The sequence below is a fragment of the Anolis carolinensis genome, chromosome 2 (genome assembly GCF_035594765.1).
Source record: "Anolis carolinensis isolate JA03-04 chromosome 2, rAnoCar3.1.pri, whole genome shotgun sequence".
NCBI lineage: Eukaryota > Metazoa > Chordata > Lepidosauria > Squamata > Dactyloidae > Anolis > Anolis carolinensis.
The window spans coordinates 252624058-252646715 of record NC_085842.1 but is presented as its reverse complement, the minus strand read 5'-3'; the positions used below and the strand labels follow the sequence as shown (position 1 = coordinate 252646715).

The 22658-nt window shown below is 40.8% G+C and overlaps 1 protein-coding gene and 1 non-coding gene across 14 annotated transcripts in view; one reads left to right on the top strand and one right to left on the bottom strand.

The window, feature by feature from the left end:
• The window catches only part of aopep (aminopeptidase O (putative)), a 275804-nt gene extending 257587 nt beyond the window's left edge, over positions 1 to 18217 (bottom strand). For 11 of the 13 annotated variants that reach the window (XR_010003430.1, XM_062972069.1, XM_062972067.1 and 8 more), the window contains exons 1-2: positions 18129 to 18217; positions 929 to 1901 (exon numbers count right to left, since the gene is read on the bottom strand). Coding sequence is in view for 11 of the 13 variants with exons in the window: in XM_062972069.1 (XP_062828139.1) it covers positions 929 to 1746 (818 nt within the window). In the remaining 2 variants the exon portion in view is untranslated. Of the gene's footprint in view, positions 1 to 928; positions 1902 to 18128 lie in introns of those variants that run through there. The other 2 variants (XM_062972077.1, XM_062972078.1) reach the window with 2 other exon arrangements.
• A 3505-nt stretch (positions 18218 to 21722) lies between these two features.
• trnac-gca (transfer RNA cysteine (anticodon GCA)) lies at positions 21723 to 21794 on the top strand. The gene has a single exon. It is a non-coding gene; the product is annotated as a tRNA-Cys (tRNA).
• The last annotated feature ends 864 nt before the right edge of the window (positions 21795 to 22658 follow it).

Genomic DNA, 22658 nt, shown 5'->3' with positions numbered 1-22658 from the left:
AAAGGTTTACATATGCTTCCCCGGGGCTTGATCCAAATTCACAAGCAGAAGGGCTATTCTTTTAAAAATCCACACATTATATAGTCAGATAAGCTTGTCTCTAACCTTGGTAAAGCCCTCCCTCCCTCCCCCTGATAATCAAACATTGAGTTGATCATTCAGGGTTAGATGATAAGAGGAATATACAAATGAATTTGTTCCTGACAATACGATTTGCAATCTGTTCTAGACTGACAAGACAGCGATGAGAATCAGGTTAAGAGCTGATAAATGAGCAGTCAAGACAGAGTTGAGGTGAGCCAGATGACAAAAGAAAACTACGCAAGAGGCATAGTTCAGGAAAATAGTGTACTATATATCAGGAAGCTGTGCAATGTCCGAGATGTTTGAATTTTTTAAAGACATATATTTAAAATGCAACAATAGTACATGACATATGCAATATATGCTTCAGAAGTATTATTTTCTCTTCTGTCTTCAGTAAATCCACACTGAGATCTTAACTAAACAGCAAAATCGATAACATACAAAACCTGTCCCCTTATTAAACAGAGAAATCAAATCCAGCATTTTTAAACTGCCAGGCATCAAACTATATTTTGCATTTACTACAAAAAGATATCTTACACAACACTGTTCACCATACTGCTTGCACAGATAGCTTTTGCAAAGTGAAAGTGCTCTTTCCCAAATATAAACGTAACTGAGGCTTCCTTGATTCAAATGTTGAGATTTAGGAAACGCATTTACTCGGTCTGGGTTTAACATGCTCTAATCCTGCTAAACCATCAACTTTGCCTGCTTTGCTTCCAATCCATGTAAACTTAATCTGAAAATGAGATTATTATTAGTAGCAATTCAACTCTGACCCACATGACACCTAAGACTTTCTATAACGTACAAAGGAGCAGCTACGAGGGATGCATACCTGTCATTCTGGTCTGTCGTCCAGCTAAGTGATCTTCCGCCTGGCTTTGTTTTGTACCAAATCCTTAAGGCGTGTGGGAAGTCCTTTGGCAATTGGACACCTGCTTTCCTGATCTCCAGGCTCCAACTGCCGGTAACAAACAAGAGCTCTCCGCAAGCAGGAGCTCGGCTGCAACGCCTGTAATAGTCAAGCTGCTCCTTCCAGTGATCTGCAGGTAATGTCACAAGTTCATGCACAATCTGATTCCTGCGATCCCTGGCATCTTGAGACGATCCTGTTAACTTGGCAGGGCTTGCAAATTCCTCGACGCCTGGAACGAGGGAAACGTCTACCTCCTCAACCTTTAACACGGATAAATCACAGCAGTCTAGGACCAGCGAGAAATCTTCATTCCCATGAATCTCAATGTCACAGCAGTTCTTTGAACTAGAAATCCCAGAAGCCTGTTCCCTGTTGCCATGGCTACCGTTTTTATCAGAAGTATCATTTTCACCTTTACCACAGACAGCAAAATCATTACATCCACTTTCAGGAGAGCAGGCGCTTGCATTTGACACAGGAACCGAGCCAGATTCAGGTGCCTGGACTTGACAGGTTTCATCTGACCATGACCGACCAGCTTCTTCCATCTGCTCTCTGACTTCTTCTCTACTGTCATTTCCAAAGAACAAAACTATCTTGCCCTCAATCACCTTGTTTTTGACGTCTACATCCAGATCCAACACATAATGCTTCACCAACATGTGGTTAGTGTTAGCCATTAAAGGCAGATCATCCTTAGTGAAGTCTAGCTCCATCTCTGTATGCCGGTCTTCCATGTAAACAATCCCAGTTTTTAAAAGCCTCCCTGGCTTTTAATACTGTCTTTCCTTAGAAATGCTGCTGCTATACATTTTTCCGCTGTCACAAAAATCTGAATGTATAATAATGGAGTGTAATACGGTGAGCTTTTGGTGTATCCCTTGTCTTATACCTTGTGAAGAAAAGGGGGAAAAATCAACAGTGAGATGTCAATTTAAATAAGAACTGCAAAAATGGAAGAAGCCCACATTTTTACATAAAATGTATTTCAGCAATTGAGTTTGTTATTCAGAGACTGAATTTGCCATTCACACAATGACGCATCAAGGCTATAAAGTGCAAAAGAGTTTTCTAATGAAAATTAAAAAGGAAAATCTACCGTATACCATGCAGTTGTGGACAAGTCCACATAGGAACCACTAAACACAGAATTGCCCAAACACGAACCAAGAAACATGAAAGGCACAGCAGACTAACTCAGCCAGAGAAGTCAGCTATAGAATAGCACTTGGTGAACCAACCTGGACACAGCATATTATTGGAGAACACAGAAATGTTGGACCACTCTAACAACAACCATGTTGGACTACACAGAGCAGCCACTGAAATCCACAAGCATGTGGATTTCAGCAGAAAGGAGGAAACCACGAAAATGAACAAAATCTGGTTACCGATATTTTAAAAAACTTTAAAATCAGGACAGTAAATAAAGAGAAAGAAGGAATTCCAGACATGAAACAATCAGGGCCAGCTAACACCTCCCAACACAGGATTGCCCCAGGTAGGAATCAGCCAAACTTTGAAGCTGTAAGGCTTTTAATGCTAATTAAGGTGATTAACTGCAACATTCACATTGGCCTCCAACAGACAAGAATTCTTTCTCCCACTCTGGACCTTCCACAGATATATAAACCTCCCTTGCTTAGCTTTCCAATATATCTCACAACCTCTTAGGATGCCTGTCATAGATGTGGGCAAAACGTCAGGAGAGAATGCTTCTGGAACATGGCCATGCAGCCCAGAAAATGCACAACACCCCAGTGATTCCGGCCATGAAAGCCTTCGACAACACAAAAGGGAAACTTGTCGATATAATGTTCAGGGAACAAACCTAACGAACATGATGATTGCATGATACTGACAATGAAAAGAAAAGAACTTAAATAACAGAACAGTGCCTATCATTATATTTAATGCAGGGACAAGGAAGCCGTTCTAAGCCTGGGGTTAGACTGTTTTCTCCAAACCAGTCCAGCCGGCTGAATGTAGGCAGAGGACTGGATTTCACCTATTCACCTCACCTGATGTAATCTAGCCCTTCTCCCTTCCCAGATAACCATTTCCAGTTTATCCGTTCATAGAGAACAAAGGGGAAAGGGAAGGGACCTCCTTCAAAACCTCTCCAGCCCAGTTTTAGGCCATATGGGATTCAAGTTAGTCCAAATATTCTTCTTCTTTCTTTCAGTATTTCTCTTACCCTCTAGATTACCCCTTCCAAATGTCCCTGCCCATAGTGGAGTACTCCTCTGTCCCTCTCACTCCGGGTTTTATCTCTGTGTTCAAGCGGCCTGCCCTTGCTTTATTGTTTTTTTGATTTCTTGATGTTCTGTTTATTATTATTTATTGTATTTTAAATGGTGTTATGATATGTTGTTTCTATATTTTATTATGTTGTATTGCTCTGGGCATGGCCCCATGTTAGCCGCCCCGAGTCCCCATTGGGGAGATGGTGGCGGGGTATAAATAAAGTTTTATTATTATTATTATTATTATTATTATTATTATTATTATTATTATTATTATTATTGATCAGTAATAACCTATACATGTGGGAGACTTCTCTCATGACCCCACATGGAGATGGAGCTGATAGAAGGAGCTCATCCGCAATCTCCACGGGTTGGATTCGAACCGGCAACGTTCAAATCAGCAATCCAACCTTGAAGTCATCAGTCCTGCCAGCACAAGGGTTTAATCCACTGCGCCACCAGGGGCTCCACATGTGGTAGTACAGAAGTAAATTCAGAAGTGCAGGCTCCCATCATGGCAGTCCTTATAGTGACAGCACCAATGACAAAATGTGCAGATTTTGATCGACTGGTCTAACAAAAAATACAGATATTGCAGCATTCATCTCCACCAGAAGCATGTCTTTTGTCAAGCTAATGACTCTTGTCACCCTCCACACACCAAACCAACCCCAAATATTTGGGGCAGTAACAGAGATTTCTCATAACAATGCATTCCACTTCTATCAGAGGATGCCATTTGACATCACTTTAAATGCCATGGCTCAATGCTATAATCACGGGAGTTGTAATTTTGGAAGGCCCATATCCTTGTCTAACAAAGAGTGCTGGTCCTTCACCAAACTACAGCTCCCAGTATTCATAGTATTGGGCCATATCAATTAAAATGGTTTCAAATTACATTCATTCTACTGTGTAGATCACGGATGTCAAACTCATTTTCATCAAGGGCCACATCAGCCGCATGATTACCTTCAAAGGGTAATCATGACTCAATGGATGAAGAATCCGTGTATACAGAGGGCTAACTCATTATTTTACATATAGGTTGGTGCTCTTTAGTTTTTACCCAATTTGGGTCCCCAGATATTATTGATTGACAACTCTCGTCACTTTTGATTATCCACCATGAGGACTGGGGATTATAGGAATTGCAACCCAATAGCACATGTGGCTCTGAGGTTGGGGAAAAGGTAAAGGACTTACTAAAGTCAGACATCATATCTGCAAGCCTTGTACCTAAATTCAAACCCCACCATCTTTCTAGATGTTATTGTATCAGAACTCCCATCACCACTAGTCATGATGTCTAATAATGAAGAATACAAGAGATACAGCCCAGCACCTGGAGGAACACATAAATTGACATGGTGGGCCAGATTTGGGCCTTGAAATTGACACATGTGGTATAAATACATCCTGAGAAAAAAATGAATCCTAGAGGATATCATACTGGGTCATAGTCCTTGCTTTCTAAAGAGTACTGCGGCTTTACCCAGTGAATGCTGGCTCCACTATACCTCTCTGTACATGATTACTCTCAAATAAGTCCCAAAAGTTTAATGGCATTTACTCCCAGGTGAATGAGTACAAGACGGCACCTAAAAGCGTGACTGCTTGTCTAGTTTTCAAAAGGTGAAATGTACCATGTCTAATTCCTCACCTCAGAAAAGCAGTGGAATGTGTCTTTGTTACGAATCTAAGTGAGAAGCATGATTGAAGGCTAAATGGCCTCACGTGTTTCATTCCCTAGAAGCCATAATTTAATACATACAATGTAACTCCAGGGATTCATGTACTTTCCACATTATGGCTATACTCATATCAGCACTTCTGGTAAATTACAAGAAAATGAGTCAATTTATAAGTAGCACATTCTAAATATTCTTTTGAGATTGCTCAGGAAGATTTTTTAGATTTATAGTCAAATACTCCAGGTATATAATTACACCTTAATAGCTGGAAATCCATTAACATTTTGAATCAGAGATTCTTCAGAGCAAACAAAAGGGTTTCTCAATCAAAAAGACGCATGCAAATAATGACACACCGAAAAGGGGGGAATTAAAATGTTACCATCATGTGTTTTGATAGTATGTTAACTCTCTTCATTCCATTCATTCTCCCCCCCTTAAAATTCTAAGCAATGCAAAAAAGAACAAGCTTTTTAATTATAACAGTTTGAAATATTTATATTAATTTAAAATTACTTTAAGACTTTTAATTTGTTTGAAATATAACACTAAAATCATATTAAATGTACTTTATTGATTTTATATCAAATATTTCAAAATACTCGTGGACTAAATACTGCAGATATTTAATATCACTTACAAGTATGAAGGCATACTTTAATTGCTGTTTTATTAACTAAATATATGCATCAAATATGTCAGCTCAGAGAACTAGAAAGCCTTCCAATGCAATTATTTTCAGAAAACACTCATTGGGGGCTTTGCCACTCCAAATGGTTTTCTCAGAACTAAGCTGCAGAACTTGCTGACTGGAAGGTTGGTGGTTCGAAGCCATAGGACGGGGTGAGCTCCCATTGTTAACCCCAGCTTCTACCAACCTACCAGTTCAAAAACATACAAATGGTGAAATTCAATGGTGAATAGGGAGTTCTTTTTCAAACACCCTGTATTATCATACCCTATGAAATTCATAGATCATATAGGCCAGGGGTCCCCAAACTAAGGCCCGGGGGCCAGATGCGGCCCTCCAAGGTCATTTACCTGGCCCCCACCCTCAGTTTTATAATATATTTTTATATCAGTTTTAATAATATAATATATTGTATATACATATAATATTGATAAAATATTATAATGTTATACAATATAATACTAATAATAATACCATATAATAATATTAATTATATGTTATATATTACATATAGTATTACAGTATAGTGGAATAGTTCAATATAGTAATATATAATGCTAATATTGTGCAATGCTAATAATATAATATATTCTATGTACATACAGCTGCTCTGAGTCCCCTTCGGGGTGAGAAGGGTGGGATATAAATGTAATAAATAAATGTAGTAGATGAATACATTAATAATTTTAGACTTAGGCTTGCCCAAAGTCTGAAATGACTTGAAGGCACACAACAACAACAACAATCCTAATTAACTTGACTATCTCATTGGCCAGAAGCAGGCCCACACTTCCCATTGAAATCCTGATAGGTTTATGTTGGTTACAGTTGTTTTCATTTTCAAATATAGTATTGTTATTTCATTGTTGTTGTTTTGCACTACAAATAAGACATGTGCAGTGTGCATAGGAATTTGTTCGGGTTTTTTTCCAAATGATAATTCGGCCCCTCCACAGTCTGAAAGAGTTTGGGGACCCCTGATATAGGCTATGAAATTCAAGGGTTGCCATAAGTTGAGTGGCAACTTTGAAGGCACATAAACACAAACAGTATGAAACTTGCCTTATTTTCAAGAAGTTCAAGAGGGGATTTGCGCCCTGCATCTTTACTAGTTCTGTACAAGAGAAAATTTCAGTTTAGTCTTTCATGCAGGTTATGCCTGCTGAAAACCCTCCTTATCTCTATGATTCTTAAAGTGTAAGAACCCTGTCCTCTCTGGAACTTCACAACCCTAAGTTGGAGGCTCACTTTTGTATTATAAACCAGATTATAAACATATTAATAAAGGCAGGGAACTGTTTTATGGTCCTTTTACTTGTAAAGTACCGTAATGTATAAATAAAAGAAAATAATCAGATAATAACAACAACTTTATTTATATTTATATTCCACCCTATCTCCCCAAAGGGACTCTGGGCAGATTCCAATCACAAAAAGGCAAACATTTAATGCCTGAATACGACAACCAATACACACATAAAGTAATAGCAAAAAATAATGACCCAACATATAATGACCCAAATTATAACTTAACATCTAAAATTAAAATACGACATAAACTATCAAATAAATTATATCAACTAAAAGAAACATCAAACAGAAGCAACAATTTCCCAGAACCATCAGAATTCATTGGGGGTATATAGGTTGATTATTGCCAGAGACGTAAACTGGGCTAGCAGGTAAACAGAGCCTGGATATGGGTAACAGATTTTAATCAGAGGTATAATAGCAGTATCATTATCTAATCATCCTCCTCCTTAAAAACTGTCATGCAGTTCCTTTCTGTAAATTTTGCTGCAATCAGAAAAGATTCATGCAGTTTGGCAGCACTTTAACTGCCTAGTCCTTTGGAATCCTGAGATTTGTAGTTTGAGGAGGCACCAGCACTCTTCAGCAGAGACAACTAAAGATCTTGTAAATCTATAACTCCCATGATTCCACAGGTCTAAGCCATGGCAGTTAAAGTAGTATCAAACTGCCTTAATTCTACAGTGTAGATACACCCATGATACAGTGTTAGAACAAATTTTCTGCATAGAGAAGTTCCCAGATTCTGCCTCTTAAGTTCGTATTATGCTTTCCAGAGTAAGCATGAGCTGTTCCAATGCAAATACGGTACTGGTTAATGTGGCTCCTTGGTGTGACTCACTATAATGCAGATCATTTCATTTCTTTATAAGGAGACCCTCTCTAGAAGGAAGAGCCTAGGTGGTAGCACCCTGAAATTACACTGCTAAAATTTCCATTTAGAAACATCTTTTGAACTGAGCAACAGAGGGAGGATTAGTTAGGGGAAAAAAATAGTTTTTTCATCAACCAAAGTTTTGGTGCACTTCCAGATGACACAAAATATGACATTCTGGTTTATCTGCTTCTAAAATCATTTCCTTAACAGGCAGCAACTCTTTCCCAAAGTCAAAAGTAGAACTTACAATCAGCAACGTGAGCTAGCGATGACTACACGTAGCTACGCAGTATAGTGTTTTTATATAAATTCAGATGCTCAAAAGAAATAGATTAATGCTTAACAAGGTTCTTGCCCTTTTAATTTTACTAATCATGGGAACTCTGGTTCAATCAGAAAGGAATCATGGTTCCTTTTGTGTAAAGGAAAATTAAAAGTCTAACAATATGTTCACAAGATCTTTATGACAAATAACAAAGTACTTATTTTAATAGTTAAACAGCTTTATTGAACATAAAAGATGTACTGCGTAAGTTTTCCATTTTCTCAGCCTGTTGGAAACATTACGGACCTATGCCAAGGGTCTTTTTCTCTTCCTCACTGCAGGAAATGAAGCACTGCCCAAACCACATTGGTCCTTGTCAGCCTTGATTCCAGGGCGGGTTGAAGCACATTACAGACATCTATGCTCATCCCAAGACTGAATATACTGAAATAACATAGCCAGTCCCTTAAATTAGAGCCATGTGCAGAGGGCCTACAAGTGTTTGGTATACACACATATAGATTACAAGAACCCTCAAGCATGGAAAGCCTCAGTGACAGTCTTCCGAAGCAGTGATTTATTCTGCATGCATAGTTTCCCCCATCCACAATTAGATCAATTTTCCTCACAATTACAATCCCTTATGAAAGTACGGATGTTACTATGCCAAATCTAGTTATACTTTTAAAACAGATGAGATTATTTGCTCTATGAAAACAAATCCGCTGGCAGCTGATTCTTTCAGGCAACCTGAACATTATACATTGACCTAAACCCAAGAAATGGGTTGCAATAATTCTGTACATCATTCATTTCCAACCCAATCCTTTATCCCTTGATTCAGAACAGCCCTAACAACCAATAAATAAGCATTCATATTTATTGTAATTATGACACACATTAATACTAGCATTAACAAAAAAAAACCCAAAACAAAGAGAATAAACAATATTCTCAAGCAAACCTCAGTCTGTGAAGCACGTTTTTACATTTGGGCTGTTCTCATATATCCATTCTTATATGTTGGGAATTACTTCTAGGTCAGCAAAATGGGACTTACTTCCAGTTAAACAGATGTAGAATTGCACTGTTAGCATATATACAATCAGAAGGTTTTAAGCCATTGTCACAGCTTACATATTACTCTTGTACAAATTATTAGTGCTCTTTCTACAATTATGATCAGCAAAAAGCAATCTTGTTTGCTATTACTTTTATACTTCCTAAATGATGAATATTTCTTCTTTAAACATGGTAATTATGTGTTAGAAATACTAATTCTCTTTAGATCATATAATTCACACCTATAACTTCTACACATTAATAACTATGACTAGTTAACAAATAATTCATTTGATTGTAGGAAAACAACCTGGAAACTGATAATGGAAGAACAGGAAATAAATGTGGGGGGAAATGGCATGTGGGATTTAGAAAGTGCTGGGAAAGCAACATTTGAGCTGAAATTATAGGCAGCACAGAATTCCTGTCAAAGTGAAAAACCACACATTTTTACCTGAGAGAACACCTCTCTAGGAATTTCTAGATCTTCCAGCATGATACTAAGGACAACTTCACATTGGATGACCTAGAGATTCCTAGAGAAATGTTCTCTAGAAATCTCTAAGTGCTCCAGTATGACAGGAGGTTGGCCACAGTATCACATTGGAGGAGTTAAGAGATTTCTAGAGAAAATGTTTTTAATCAAATCCATGAATAATCAAAATCACAAAAGCCAAAACTGCAAATATGGATGGATGACTGTATTGTAACATGCAGAATGGCTGCTCTATACAGTAAATTACAATTCAACGGCTGGCTAAGTTGGTCTCAGGAATGATGTTGAAGTCCCCTTGACTAGTTACACTGGGGGTCTTCAACATCCATGTAGAGATATTTTTGTCAGTAGCAGCTCAGGACTTCATGCCCTCCATGGCAACCATGGTTCTGTCTCCAGTAGTATCTTCTGACAATCATGATACAGAACACACTCTAGACCTAGTTTTTTCGTATAAGGTAAGACAATGGTGATGTGAGTTGAAGGAACTTTTTACAGTTCTGTTGACATGAATAGATTAGAGCTTTACAGGAGAAATTGGGCCAAATTAAGATAGTCCATCCCATGAAGCTTATGGATCTGGATGGATTCCTGTTGGCTCTTGAAGTTTCCTGTTCTCTTGGCAAGTTATCTTGTCAAAACCTTTGGATAACCCCTGGAATAGGGAGCTTGCCAAGGCAGTCAACATGATTGCTTCTAAGTGCCCTTCCACACAGCCATATAACCCTGAATATCAAGGCAGAAAATCCCACAATATCTGCTTTGAACTGGGTTATCTGAGTCCACACTGCCAGTTCAAAGCAGATAATTTGGGATTTTATTCAGCTGTGTGGAAGGGGCCTGATTGTTTCCTCCCATGGAATGGAACCTAGCAACTCATGATCTAGCTGTGATGAAAAGAGTGGGACAGAGAGTGGAACGACAATGACAGAAGACCTGGATCAACATGGATGAAAATTAATTGGAAAACCTACGGCATGGCAGTGTTGGTAGCAAAGAGATCCTTTTTCATCGCCACCATTGCACCTCTGCACACTGTCATCCAGTAAAACTGTTTCAAGTGATTGGGGGCCTCTTGCATTCTGCAGTTATACACACCACTCAATAGCTTGTTGTGAAGAGTTTGCACAGAAATTGTGGATACGTTCTGACCTGGATGTTGTAGTAGATACAGGTCTGGTGAATGGAAACTTGGGCCCTGCTTGTACACTGTTATTGTACAACCTGAGGATGTGGACAGAATCCCAGGAGAGCTGAGAGTCACCATGACCATAGTGGACTATATCCAAGAAGAACTGGTGAATTTAGTAAGGGAAGTAGTGAATGCCTCACTACATCAAGGCGGATATCCATCCTGTGTACAAGAAGCCATGGTGAGGGCATTATCCTCGACCCCACTAATACCAGAGAACTATCTGCCAGTTTCCAATACACAGGACCTATTTTGGGCAAGGTGTTACAGAAAATGTGGCCTCTCAGCTCCAGAGGCTCCTGGATGAAATGAGCTATCTACATCCATTTCAATCTGGGTTCAGGCCTGGCTATGGGACAGAGTTTGGGTGCCTTGGTGATGACCTATGCATGGAACTAGATGGAGAAGAGTGTAACTGTTAGTTCTGCTGGACCTCTCACTGGCTTTCAATATTACTATACTATCTTTCTGAGTTGCCTCACTGGATAGAGCTCAGAAGTACAGAGGTCTTTCTTGGAGGAGTGGACTGAGAAGGTGTTGGGTGATATCTGTTCAGTGCCACTCTCCTGTGGTGACCCTCAGAGTTGATTGGTGTGTGTGTGTGTGTGTGTGTGTGTGTGTGTATTTTATGGCTTCACTTCATAAATATGTGGGAGGGGGAAGAGGGCCTGGCTGCTACATTTAAATGCTGAAGATAATTTAAAAATGCCAGCAATTAAATATCAGCAACAAAAATAAATTTCCTTCATACTGGACCAAAACAAGATAAAAAGAGAATCAGGAGATTGGAATATCAAGAGATTATTCCAGTCTTCCGAGCACAGTAATGTACTGTCTGAAATGTAATTTCAGCAAGAAAAAAAATCACAGCAACAAGAAAAAAATATTAAAATGTGTTGTCGAAGGCTTTCATGGCCAGAATCACAGGGTTGTTGTATGTCTTTCGGGCTGTGTGGCCATGTTCCAGAAGCATTAAAATTAAATATTAAAATGTGCCAAGAAGCCACCTAGTAGGAGAGCACTGAAACCCCAGAGTTTATTATATATGTATCACTTTTAATATCACAAACACAATCATATCTATTGCTGTAGGCAGCATTCTGTTTCTTAGGTTCTGTTGCATGAAACTCATCATTTCCCTCTTGGAATTTTATCAAATTCGACCTGGGATGCTTGTCCTGCATCTCTGCACACAGGAACCTACTTCAGTGTCATCTCTCAATGTAATTCAATGTTTTGAAGATATATTGCTGTTCTTGTCTTGTGTATATATGTGCCTTCAAAGTGCCTGTTGACTTATGATGACCTCATGAATTTCAAATGGGTTTCTCAGGCAAGGACTATTCTGAGGTGGTTTGACAAAAATGTTTCACATAAACAAATTTATAAATACTCATTATACTAATTCCAAGCATTGTCAATGTGGCCACATGCAAAGTTTCTACAAGGCCCAGGTGGGTGGGTGAACATTTGGAAACTACTTAAGATAAGAATGAGAAACGGTTGAGGGAGTTGGTTATGTTTAGCCTAAAGAAAGGAAGACAGAGGTGATATACTATCTTCAAATATATACAATCCTGTCATATGGAAGAAATCAATGATGTTTTTGCTGTTCCAATGGGTAGGACTAATGCAGTGGTTCTCAACCTGTGGATCCCCAGATGTTTTGGCCTTCAACTTCCAAAACTCCTGACAGCTGTCCTCCAAGGTGAACTAAACCATCTAATCTGGGCTCTACAGGCCAATTGATACTCCACCATGGAAATCTGAAGAGCTATGAGGCCAAAAACAAACCATGAGAATAAAGACAAAGATCCACCCAGAGGAAAGGTGTTCTTACCATACATCAAGGGAACTGATGAAGAAACACAACCTACAAACTATCTACAGACCCACAAAGAAAATCCAACAAATGCTACGGTCAGCGAAGGACAAGAGGGATCCTCTCATCTCTGCAGGAGTCTACCATATACTATGCAGCTGTGAACAAGTCTACATAGGGACCACCAAACGCAGCGCCCAAATACGAGTCAAAGAACATGAAAGGCACTGCAGACTAACTCAACCAGAGAAATCAGCCATAGCAGAGCACTTCATGAACCAACCTGGACACAGTATATTATTTGAGAACACAGAAATGCTCGACCACTCCAACAACTATCATGTCAGACCACACAGAGAAGCCATTGAAATCCACAAGCATGTGGACAACTTCAACAGAAAGGAGGAAACCATGAAAATGAACAAAATCTGGCTACCAGTATTAAAAATCTCAAAAATCAGAACAGTAAATAAGAAGCAACACTCTGAAAACAGAGGAGTTCCAGACATGAATCAACCAGGGGCAGCTAACTATTCTGAACAAAGGATGCCCCCAGGCAGGAAGAAGCCAGGGGATGAAGCTATTCAATGCTAATTAAGGTGATTAACTACAACATTCACACTGGCCTACAACTGACAAGAGTTCTTCTCTCACCCTGGACTTTCCACAGATATATATAAACCTTCCTTGCTTAGTTTCTCCATACCTCACAACCTCTGAGGATGCCTGCCATAGATGTGGGTGAAACGTCAGGAGAGAATACTTCTGGAACATGGCCATACAGCCCGGAAAACATACAACAACCCAGCTGGTAAACTGGCTGGGATTTCTGGGAGTTGTAGGCCAAAACACCTGGGGACCCACAGGTTGAGAGCCACTGGACTAATGGATCCAAACTACAAAAAAGATGTCTGAATATACTTCCTTACATAAGAAATGCTTAACCATGAAATTGATTACCAAGGTAGGCCGTGAATTCAGCTGGTGGTGTCTAAATAGGGATTTGATGGATATCGGTCAAGGATGCCCTAGTTGTGAATTCTTCTACCATTCTAATTCTAAATTCCAGAAATAATTGCAATTTTGATATAAATATGTGTAGTATTATAAAATATTGAAGGTTTCAGAATTGACATGTTATAGAAAGAAGCCTGAATGTGTATAGGTAGGTAAAGGTTTCCCCTGACGTTAAGTCCAGTCATGTCCAACTCTGGGGGTTTGTGCTCGTCTCCATTTCTAAGCTGAAGAGCCGCTGTTGTCCATAGACACCTCCAAGGTCATGTGGCCACTGGCATGACTGCATGGAGCATCGTTACCTTCCCGCCAGAGCGGTACCTATTGATCTATTCACATTGGCATGTTTTCGAACTGCTAGGTTGGCAGGAGTTGGGGCTAACAGCGGGCGCTCATTCCGCTCCTGGAATTTGAACCTGGGACCTTTCGGTCTGCAAGTTCAGCAGCTCAGCGCTTTAACACACTGTGCCACCAGGGGCCCCCGTGTATAGGTAGACATGTCCATTTCAAACACACTTAATCCTATGCAATCTTGTCGTGTGCGTGGAGAGCTTCCTCTGGGCCCATGGACATTGTTGCTATGAACAGAAGACATTCAAGGGAGTGCAGTATATGCAGCCCACCAAGACTCTTACACGGAATCACTATCTACGACTGGAGCCACCGGTGGCACAATGGGTTAAACCTTGTGCAGGCTGAACTGCTGACCAAAAGGTTGCCGGTTTGAATCTGGGGAGCAGGGTGAGCTCCAGTCTGTCAGCATGGGGACATGAGAGAAGCCTCCCACAGGATGGGAAAACATCGAAATATCCGGGCATCCCCTGGACAACGTCCTTGCAGATGGCCAATTCCCTCACACCAGAAGCAACTTTCAGTTTCTCAAGTCACTCCTCACACCAAAAAAACTATCTACAAGTCACTATCACTAAAGCTAGTGAGGACAATCCAATCCAAACATATTTGTGACCCTCCAGACATTTTTGGATTACAACTCCCAGAAGCCCTAGCCAGCATAACCAATAATGCGGGGAGACAGGAGTGGCAATTCAAAACGTTTTAGAGGACCACATATTCCCCTCCTCTGCATTGGAAGAACCACAGAAAATCCCTATAATGATTTTGATGTGGATATCATTTTTGACTAGCTCTGAAGATGTATACTCAAGATCACTTAAAGTACATTGTTTTGTGCTTTACATTACCTTTTCATGCCAATATGTGACTTAATCTACTTGTACCATAAAGATACGTAAGATAATAATCAAAATAATTTTGAAAAGCAGGTGCTTATCACCCTTCTTATTACTTTTTTGCGGGAGTTTTTAAAAAATAATTAAAAGAGGATTTCTCCATATGTTCAGTGTATTTTAATGTATTGTTATGGTTTTAAGCTGTATTACAGGAATAGGCAAACTTCGGCCCTCCAGGTGTTTTGGACTTCAACTCCCACAATTCCTAACAGCCTAGCTGTTAGGAATTGTGGGAGTTGGAAGTCCAAAACATCTGGAGGGCTGAAGTTTGCCCAAGCTTGATATATTATATACATGAAGACAGAATAATCATCCTATCATCTCCATAATCAAGAAGCTAAAAGAGTAATCTTACATTTTTCCCTTCATCTTTTCAATGCAAACTTATGGGCAAAGTATAATGAGAATTCAAACGTGCACTAACAATTAAATGTATGCAGTGACAGGATGGGAAAAGGATGAAATGTTGCAACAGAATTAGCAGAGGAAGAGATGAGTAGAAGCATCACTCTGCAAGGTCTCCTGAAAAACATACTTCCGTCAAGTTGCTATCCTTGTGCCGGAATAGCTTCTGTTCTATCTGTTCATTAAAAATATTACTGTTTTACTTTAAGAATGCAATTTGTTTGATTTTTTTCTCTTTTCTCTCTATCCCGTGTTCCTTTTGTGACATGTCTTTACAGCTTAATAATTGTAGAACTCTCCACTTAATAGGCTCATACTGCTGGAAGTTTTTTATTATGTCAGAAGCAGCTTGAGAACATACTGCAAGTCGTTTCTGGTGTGAGAGAATTGGCCATCTACAGAGATGTTGCCCAGGAGATGCCCGCATGTGTTACCATCCTGCTGGGAGGCTTCTCTCAGGTCCCTGCATGGGAAGCTTGGGCTGACAGATGGGAGCTCACCCCGTTTTGCAGATTCCAACTGGCAACCTTCAGGTCAGCAACACAACCTTCAAGTCAGCAGTTCAGCCGGCACAAGAGTTACTTTAACTCACTGTGCCACCCCACCGTGGCTCTGGAAGGAGGAAGGAGACTTTAAATAGCCATGTGTTGTAAAGCGGTCATAAAATCAAATAATGATGGAAGATGGGTTGCTGTGAGTTTTCTGGGCTATATGGCCATGTTCCAGAAGCATTCTCTCCTGACCTTTTACCCACATCTATGGCAGGCATCCTCAGAGTTGTGAGGTTTGTTGGAAACTAGGCAAGTGGGGTTTATATATCTGTGGAATGTCCAGAGTGGCAGAGGTAAGTTTGAGGCAAGTGTGAATGTTGCAATTGATCAGCTTGATTAGCACTGAATAGCCTTGCAGCTTCAAAGCTTGACTGCTTCCTGCCTGGGGGAATCCTTTGCTGGGAGATGATTAGCTGACCCTGATTTTTTTTTTGTCTGGAATTACCGTTTTTGAGTGTTGTTATTTATTTATTGTCCTGATTTTAGAGCCAGTAGCCAGTTTTTTTCTTTCATTTTCATAGTTTCCTCATTTCTGTTGAGATTGTCCACAATTGAGGATGCCTTCCATAGATGTGGGTGAAACATCCGGAGAGAATGCTTCTGGAACATGGCCATACAGCCCAGAAAACTCACAGCAAACCAGTGATTCGGGCCATCCAGTCCAACCCCCTGCCAGGCAAAGTCGTAAAGCAAAAAAACCTAACGTTCAAAAGTGCCCCGCAGCACACACTACACTATAATTTCCACACTTCACAACTGCTTCTATGCCATCGCTGCATGACAACGACAACAACAATGAATTTATTACCTGCATCTCCCTGCAGCTTGAGGTGAGATCCAACACCATTAAAACGAGAGATAAAACACTATTAAAATACATACAACCAAGATACATAGAGTTAAAATACAAGTTAAAAACCACTGATAAAATTCACAACTTAAAATTGAAACAAAAAAGGTTTACAACACCCTACAGAAAGAAGTAAGGAAGGAGTCTGTGAACATGTGCAGTTTCACATTTTAAATCTACAACATATGACTGTGGCAATAAAATGGAGTTTGCTTTTGCAGCCCAGACACTAAACACAAATGAACCATTTTGTTGTAGAAAAGGGTAATGTAAAGACTGTAAAATGAACATCTGGTTGTCATGTCCTTGCCCAGCTATGAAAACTTTTTAAAAACAAGAAAGCGGCCACAAACAGCATGGGCCCCTGTATGTTTATGTCTGTCTAAATACTATACTCACTGTATTCCCTGAGCTACAGGATTAAAAACCTGGTGCTCAGTCCATGCTGGACTATGTCATGTTTTTATAGACTCTATAGTTTTTGTATCTTTATCTATGTAATTTATTGTATATATTTTATGCTCATATGTTGTTGTATCTTGCCTCAAGCCATCAGGAGAAGTGGGTAATAAATCATCATCATTGGGTTGCTGTGAGTTTTCCAAGCTGTATGGCCATGTTCCAGAAGCATTCTCTCCTGGCGTTTCCCCCACATCTATGGCAGGCATCCTCAGAGATTGTGAGATCTGTTGGAAAGTAGGCAAGTGGGGTTTATATATCTGTGGAAAGTCCAGGGTGGGAGAAAGAACTCTTGTCTGCCTGAGGCAAGTGTGAATGCTGCACTTGGCCACTTTGATTAGCACTGAATGGCCTTGCAGCTTCAAAGTCTGGCTGCTTCCTGTCTGTGGGAAACCGATGAAGAAACACAACCTACAATCTACAGACCCACTAAGAAAATCTAACAGATGATACATTCAGCAAAGGACAGGGGGGATTCTCTCACCACTGCAGGAGCCTTGCAACTTCAAAGCCTGGCTGCTTCCTGCTGAGGTGGAGTCAGGAGAATGCTTCTGGAAAACGGCCATACAGCCCAGGAAACTCAACAACAGCCGAGTCTTTAGCATTCTCTGGCCAAAAGAGCGCCAAGCTACAACTTCCAGGGCTCCACAACATTGAGCTATTGAGCAGCTGCAGTGATATCAAACTGCATTCATTCTCTAGCGTAGATCATGCACCCCTTGAAATAACTTGGGGAGTGTTGGGAGACTCTAGTGGGAGATTTCCATTAGGAGCAAGAGAAAAACAACCGCATCCATTCCCAACCTCTTTCCCCTTCGAAGCTTTCCCCTTTGAAGGGTCAGAGGCAGAGCCGGCCGGGCGCGCGCACAGCCCCGGCGCGAGGACGACCCAATCGCGAGCGACCGAGTGAGCGCGCATTCCCGCGCTTTACCTTGTGTTTTCCTCCTTTTTCCCCCACCCGGCGCTCCTACCGGCTCCAAGCAGCGGACGCAGCGGTCGGTGACGTCACCGGGCTAAGCCCCGCCCACTGTTGTCAGTAGCCTGATGCCTTTCCTCGCTTTCCGACTCCGTGGCTCCGCCCCCTTTTTTGCTCATTGGCTTAAGGCTCGTCTCAGGCAGGCAGGGAGGCAGGCAGGACCAGAGTTGAAAGAGAGGGAGGGATTTAATGTACTGGCTACATAACAACAATAACTAATCACCATTATCATCTCAAAAAGTAGCATCTCCAAGATCACATGTGCATGCTTCATAGCTTCACCTTACCTGTTAGGGATGCAACAGCTGTACTCTTCCCTTCTCACAGCCTCCAAGGAGAGGTGCATCTACACCAGGCAGTGTAAGCTTAAGTGGCCGAGGGGGAAAAGGAAAGGGCCTGAGGCTGTTAGGAATGATGGGAGTTGAAGTCCAAAACCCGGGGCCGGGCTGTGGCGCAGCTGGCTAGTAACCAGCTGCTATAAATCACTACTGACCAAGAGGTCATGAGTTCGAAGCCCGGGTCGGGTTAAGCCTCCGACCATTAATAGCCCCGGCTTGCTGTTGACCTATGCAGCCCCGAAAGACAGTTGCACCTGTCAATTAGGGAAATTTAGGGATGCTTTATGCGGGAGGCTAATTTACAACACCATAAAACTGCCAGCAAAACACGAGGAAAAGAAATGAGGAAGTACAGCCACTACTGGACGGTGAAGCAACAGCTCCCCCTGTGGCCGGAATCGTGAAGCTGGAAAAATGTTTAAAATGCCTCTGAGTCTGTCTAATGTATGTTGTTTGTCTGTTGGCATTGAATGTTTGCAATATATGTGTTCATTGTAATCCGCCCTGAGTCCCCTTTGGGATGAAAAGGGCGGAATATAAATACTGTAAATAAATAAATAAATAAAACACCTGGAGGGCCCAAGTTGGCCCATGCCTGGTCTACACTGTACAGTTAATGCAGTTGCCAAACTACAACTACCAAACTACAAACTTGCCAAACTACAACTATAATTCCATAGCCTTGAGCCAATGGCAGTTGAAATGGCGTCAAACTGCATTAACTCTATGATGTAGATCAATAGTTCCCAGCCTTTTTTTGACCACTGACCACTTTGACCTGGTGTCGCACCCCAAGACTGCATAGGCGCCTTGAAATCACACTGGAGCCCAGAATATAAGCAATCAAGCTGTTTATTGAAGATTATAAGTATGCACAAGCAAATAAGGTTCAGAGTCAATAGAATGGATAAATCCACAGAGTAGTATACTTATCAGTCTTTAAGCAGGAGTCCAAGGAAGTCACTCAAGGTTATAGTCCAAACTGGAACTTGCACTTAGTCCCACAAGAAGTATCAAGAGTAGTCCACACAGGATTCAAACCACAAGAAGCAAGACTGGAGGGCAAGATCAAACTCCAAATATAGTCCAAGGTAATAGTAATCCACACAGCAAGGACACAGGAGAATTCAACTGGATTCCAAGGTAAAACAAGGCAGGAGCTTGGCTTGAAAGTTCACGGCAACACAGCATGCAAGAACACGAAGGCATACATCTTTCTCTCTTGAATTGTAAAGTTGACACCTCTGCCAAGCAGAGAAATCACCAAGTATTTAAGGAGAATTCAAGGCTATTATTCCCTGGGAGAACTATTTCTCTCACTGATTCTCTCATGGGAAAACTACTCATTAGCAGTGCTTTTTTACTCCTGCGAAAACATTCCCGTTGTCTTCTTCCCTGAGTAAACACCTCCCTTCTGTCAAATACATCATTCTCCTCCAGACTAGCATTCCCATCTGGTAGCTGTTGAACTGGCCTTGACAGAGATAGGAATGTGGTTCAGAATGTCTGCTTGCAGTCATCTCGTCTCCACTTCCAGAATCCTCCACTGAAACAAACTCAGGCAAAGGTGGCTGAATTTCAGGCCTAAAATCAGAGTCTTCTGACAAAGCAGGTGCAGGAACAATCACTGGCTGAACGGGGCCAATGTCAGGCTCAGTCTGAGCTACAACACCTGGGGCCGCTTTGACCGGGGACCACTTTGACCATGGACCACTTTGACCAGGGACCACTTTGACCATGGACCACTTTGACCGGGGACCACTTTGTCCATGGACCACTTTGTCCATGGACCACCTTGACCAGGGACCACTTTGACTGGAGACCACTTTGATCATGGACCACTTTGACCGGTGACCACTCTGACCGGGGACCACTTTGTCCATGGGCCACTTTGTCCATGGGCCACTTTGACCATTGACCACTTTGACCGGGGACCACTTTGACCCGGAACCACTTTGACTGAGGACCACTTTGACAGGGGACCACTTTGACCAGGGACCACTTTGACCGGGGACCACTTTGACCGGGGACCACTTTGACCAGGGACCACTTTGACCGGGGACCACTTTGATCAGGGACCACTCTCCAATATTAGTACCAAAAGGGTTATGAATCAGTTTTTAACTTTAGATTGGGTTTGGTTATCTGGAGTGCTGGTTCAAAAAATTGCATTGGTTAGACCACATCAGCTCTAGTTTCTGATGCAGAACATATGCCATCCAATAGTCACCATCTGCTCGCCCACAGAAAACCCTATTTAATCATCTCGAGCTGATGTGGTCTATCCAATGTGATTTTCTGAATCAGCACCTGAAATAAACCCAGGAACAGTCTTAAAAACATAAAAAGCACCAAGATTTTTTTTTTGGTTGGGCTGTGTTATTATCCCTAGCAATAATGGTGAGGCCATGGGCTATATTTTAGTTCTTATGGACCACAGGTTGGGAATGACGGGTGTAGATGCACCTGTACTTAATTCCACAGTGTACAAGCATCCAGCAGGAACATTAGTGATATATGACAGTCTATGCTTCACTGCATATTTCCCTATCCCTCTCTATCCGCGGATTTTGCTTGGAAATGTTCCTCGATAATTCCCCCCTAAATGTTTTTGCCTTTCAATAAAAGGGACTCTATTGCACTTCACTATTGTATAGGCTGGAACTTGAGCATTCACAAATGTTGGGGTCCTGGGGCCAAACCCCAGCGGATAACAGGGACCTCACAACTCTCAGGATTCCATAGCATGGGGCCATGGCAGTGAAACTGGTATCAATCTGCATTAATTCTACAGTATAGATGCACCCATAGAGAGCCCATATGAACAGTGTTGGAGTTATATTGCTTTATTGAATTCAGGAGCATGAAAATTAGGGTTGTTATTTTAGTGCTCAATATTTGCAAAGATAGCTTGAAAGGTTGCATGATGAAATCTCTGAAAGGAGGGCTTCACTGTCCACTTTTCTTTCCTGATGTCAAATAACATTCCCCTGTATTTTTACTGTACTTTCTCATGTACTAAGATACAGTACAAAAGAAACTATTAATTTTAAACTGTGAAAAATGAAACATATTTTGTAGAAGGAAATACATGCAGTACTCAACTGTCATTTGTCATAGACAAATAAAACTAATTGTTGTTCTCTAGTCAGCATACCAGTTATTATGCAATACAAATAAGGCAGATCTATTGAACCAATTTAACAGGGAAGGGGGTATAGCTCAGTGGTGGAGCATTTGACTGCAGATCAAGAGGTCCCTGGTTCAAATCCAGGTGCCCCCTCTTTTAAATATATAGCATTTCTTGATTGATCTTTAATTCTTTCCCTAATAAGCACATTGCTGATTTGTGAAAGAAAGAATTTTAATTCTCACAACTGTACACACAGTTTTAGGGTCGTAGAAGATTGTTTCATTTCCAGAGAAAAATATAAACATTGCTGTTCTAAGATTCCAAGCTGCCTTTCCCATTTTGGCAATTATCTCTGCTACATAACACTGTATTGTAATTAATATTTAAAGGAAAAGGTCAGACCTGTTTCTGGTCCCTGCTGGGCAAACATCCTTATCTATTTTCCTGTGCTGAAACAGCAAGAGTCCTCCATTTCTAAGTGTTAGGTGGAAAAAAAGTGTGATTCAAGAATGACTTACAAATTATGAGATAGAAACAATAAGTATCCATCGTTTTCTAGCATTGATATTGATTTTATTTTAGGATATGGCCTAGGGTGGTAAATATGCTAACATTTACATCCAGATGTGCACTCTATGGGTAGCTGGATGGGGAGATTTTTTAAAAAAAGAATTATTGGTACTATTCCATTATCCAGGTGGAGGGCACTAGAGTGAGGATAATAATAATAATAATAATAATAATAATAATAATAATAATAATAATAATAATATAAAAACAACAACAACAACAACAACAACAACAACAACAACAACAACAACGGGTGATAAGGGTGGGATATAAATGTTGTAAATAAAATAAATAAATAAATAAACAACTTCTTTATTTTTGCACCCCGCCTCCATCTCCCTGAAGGGACTCAGGGTGGCTTGCATATGAAAACTATTTCCTCTGTTTTTGCTGGTTATGGCCTCTCCCCCCTTCCCATGTCATAGACGAAGGTTGTTTTCATGA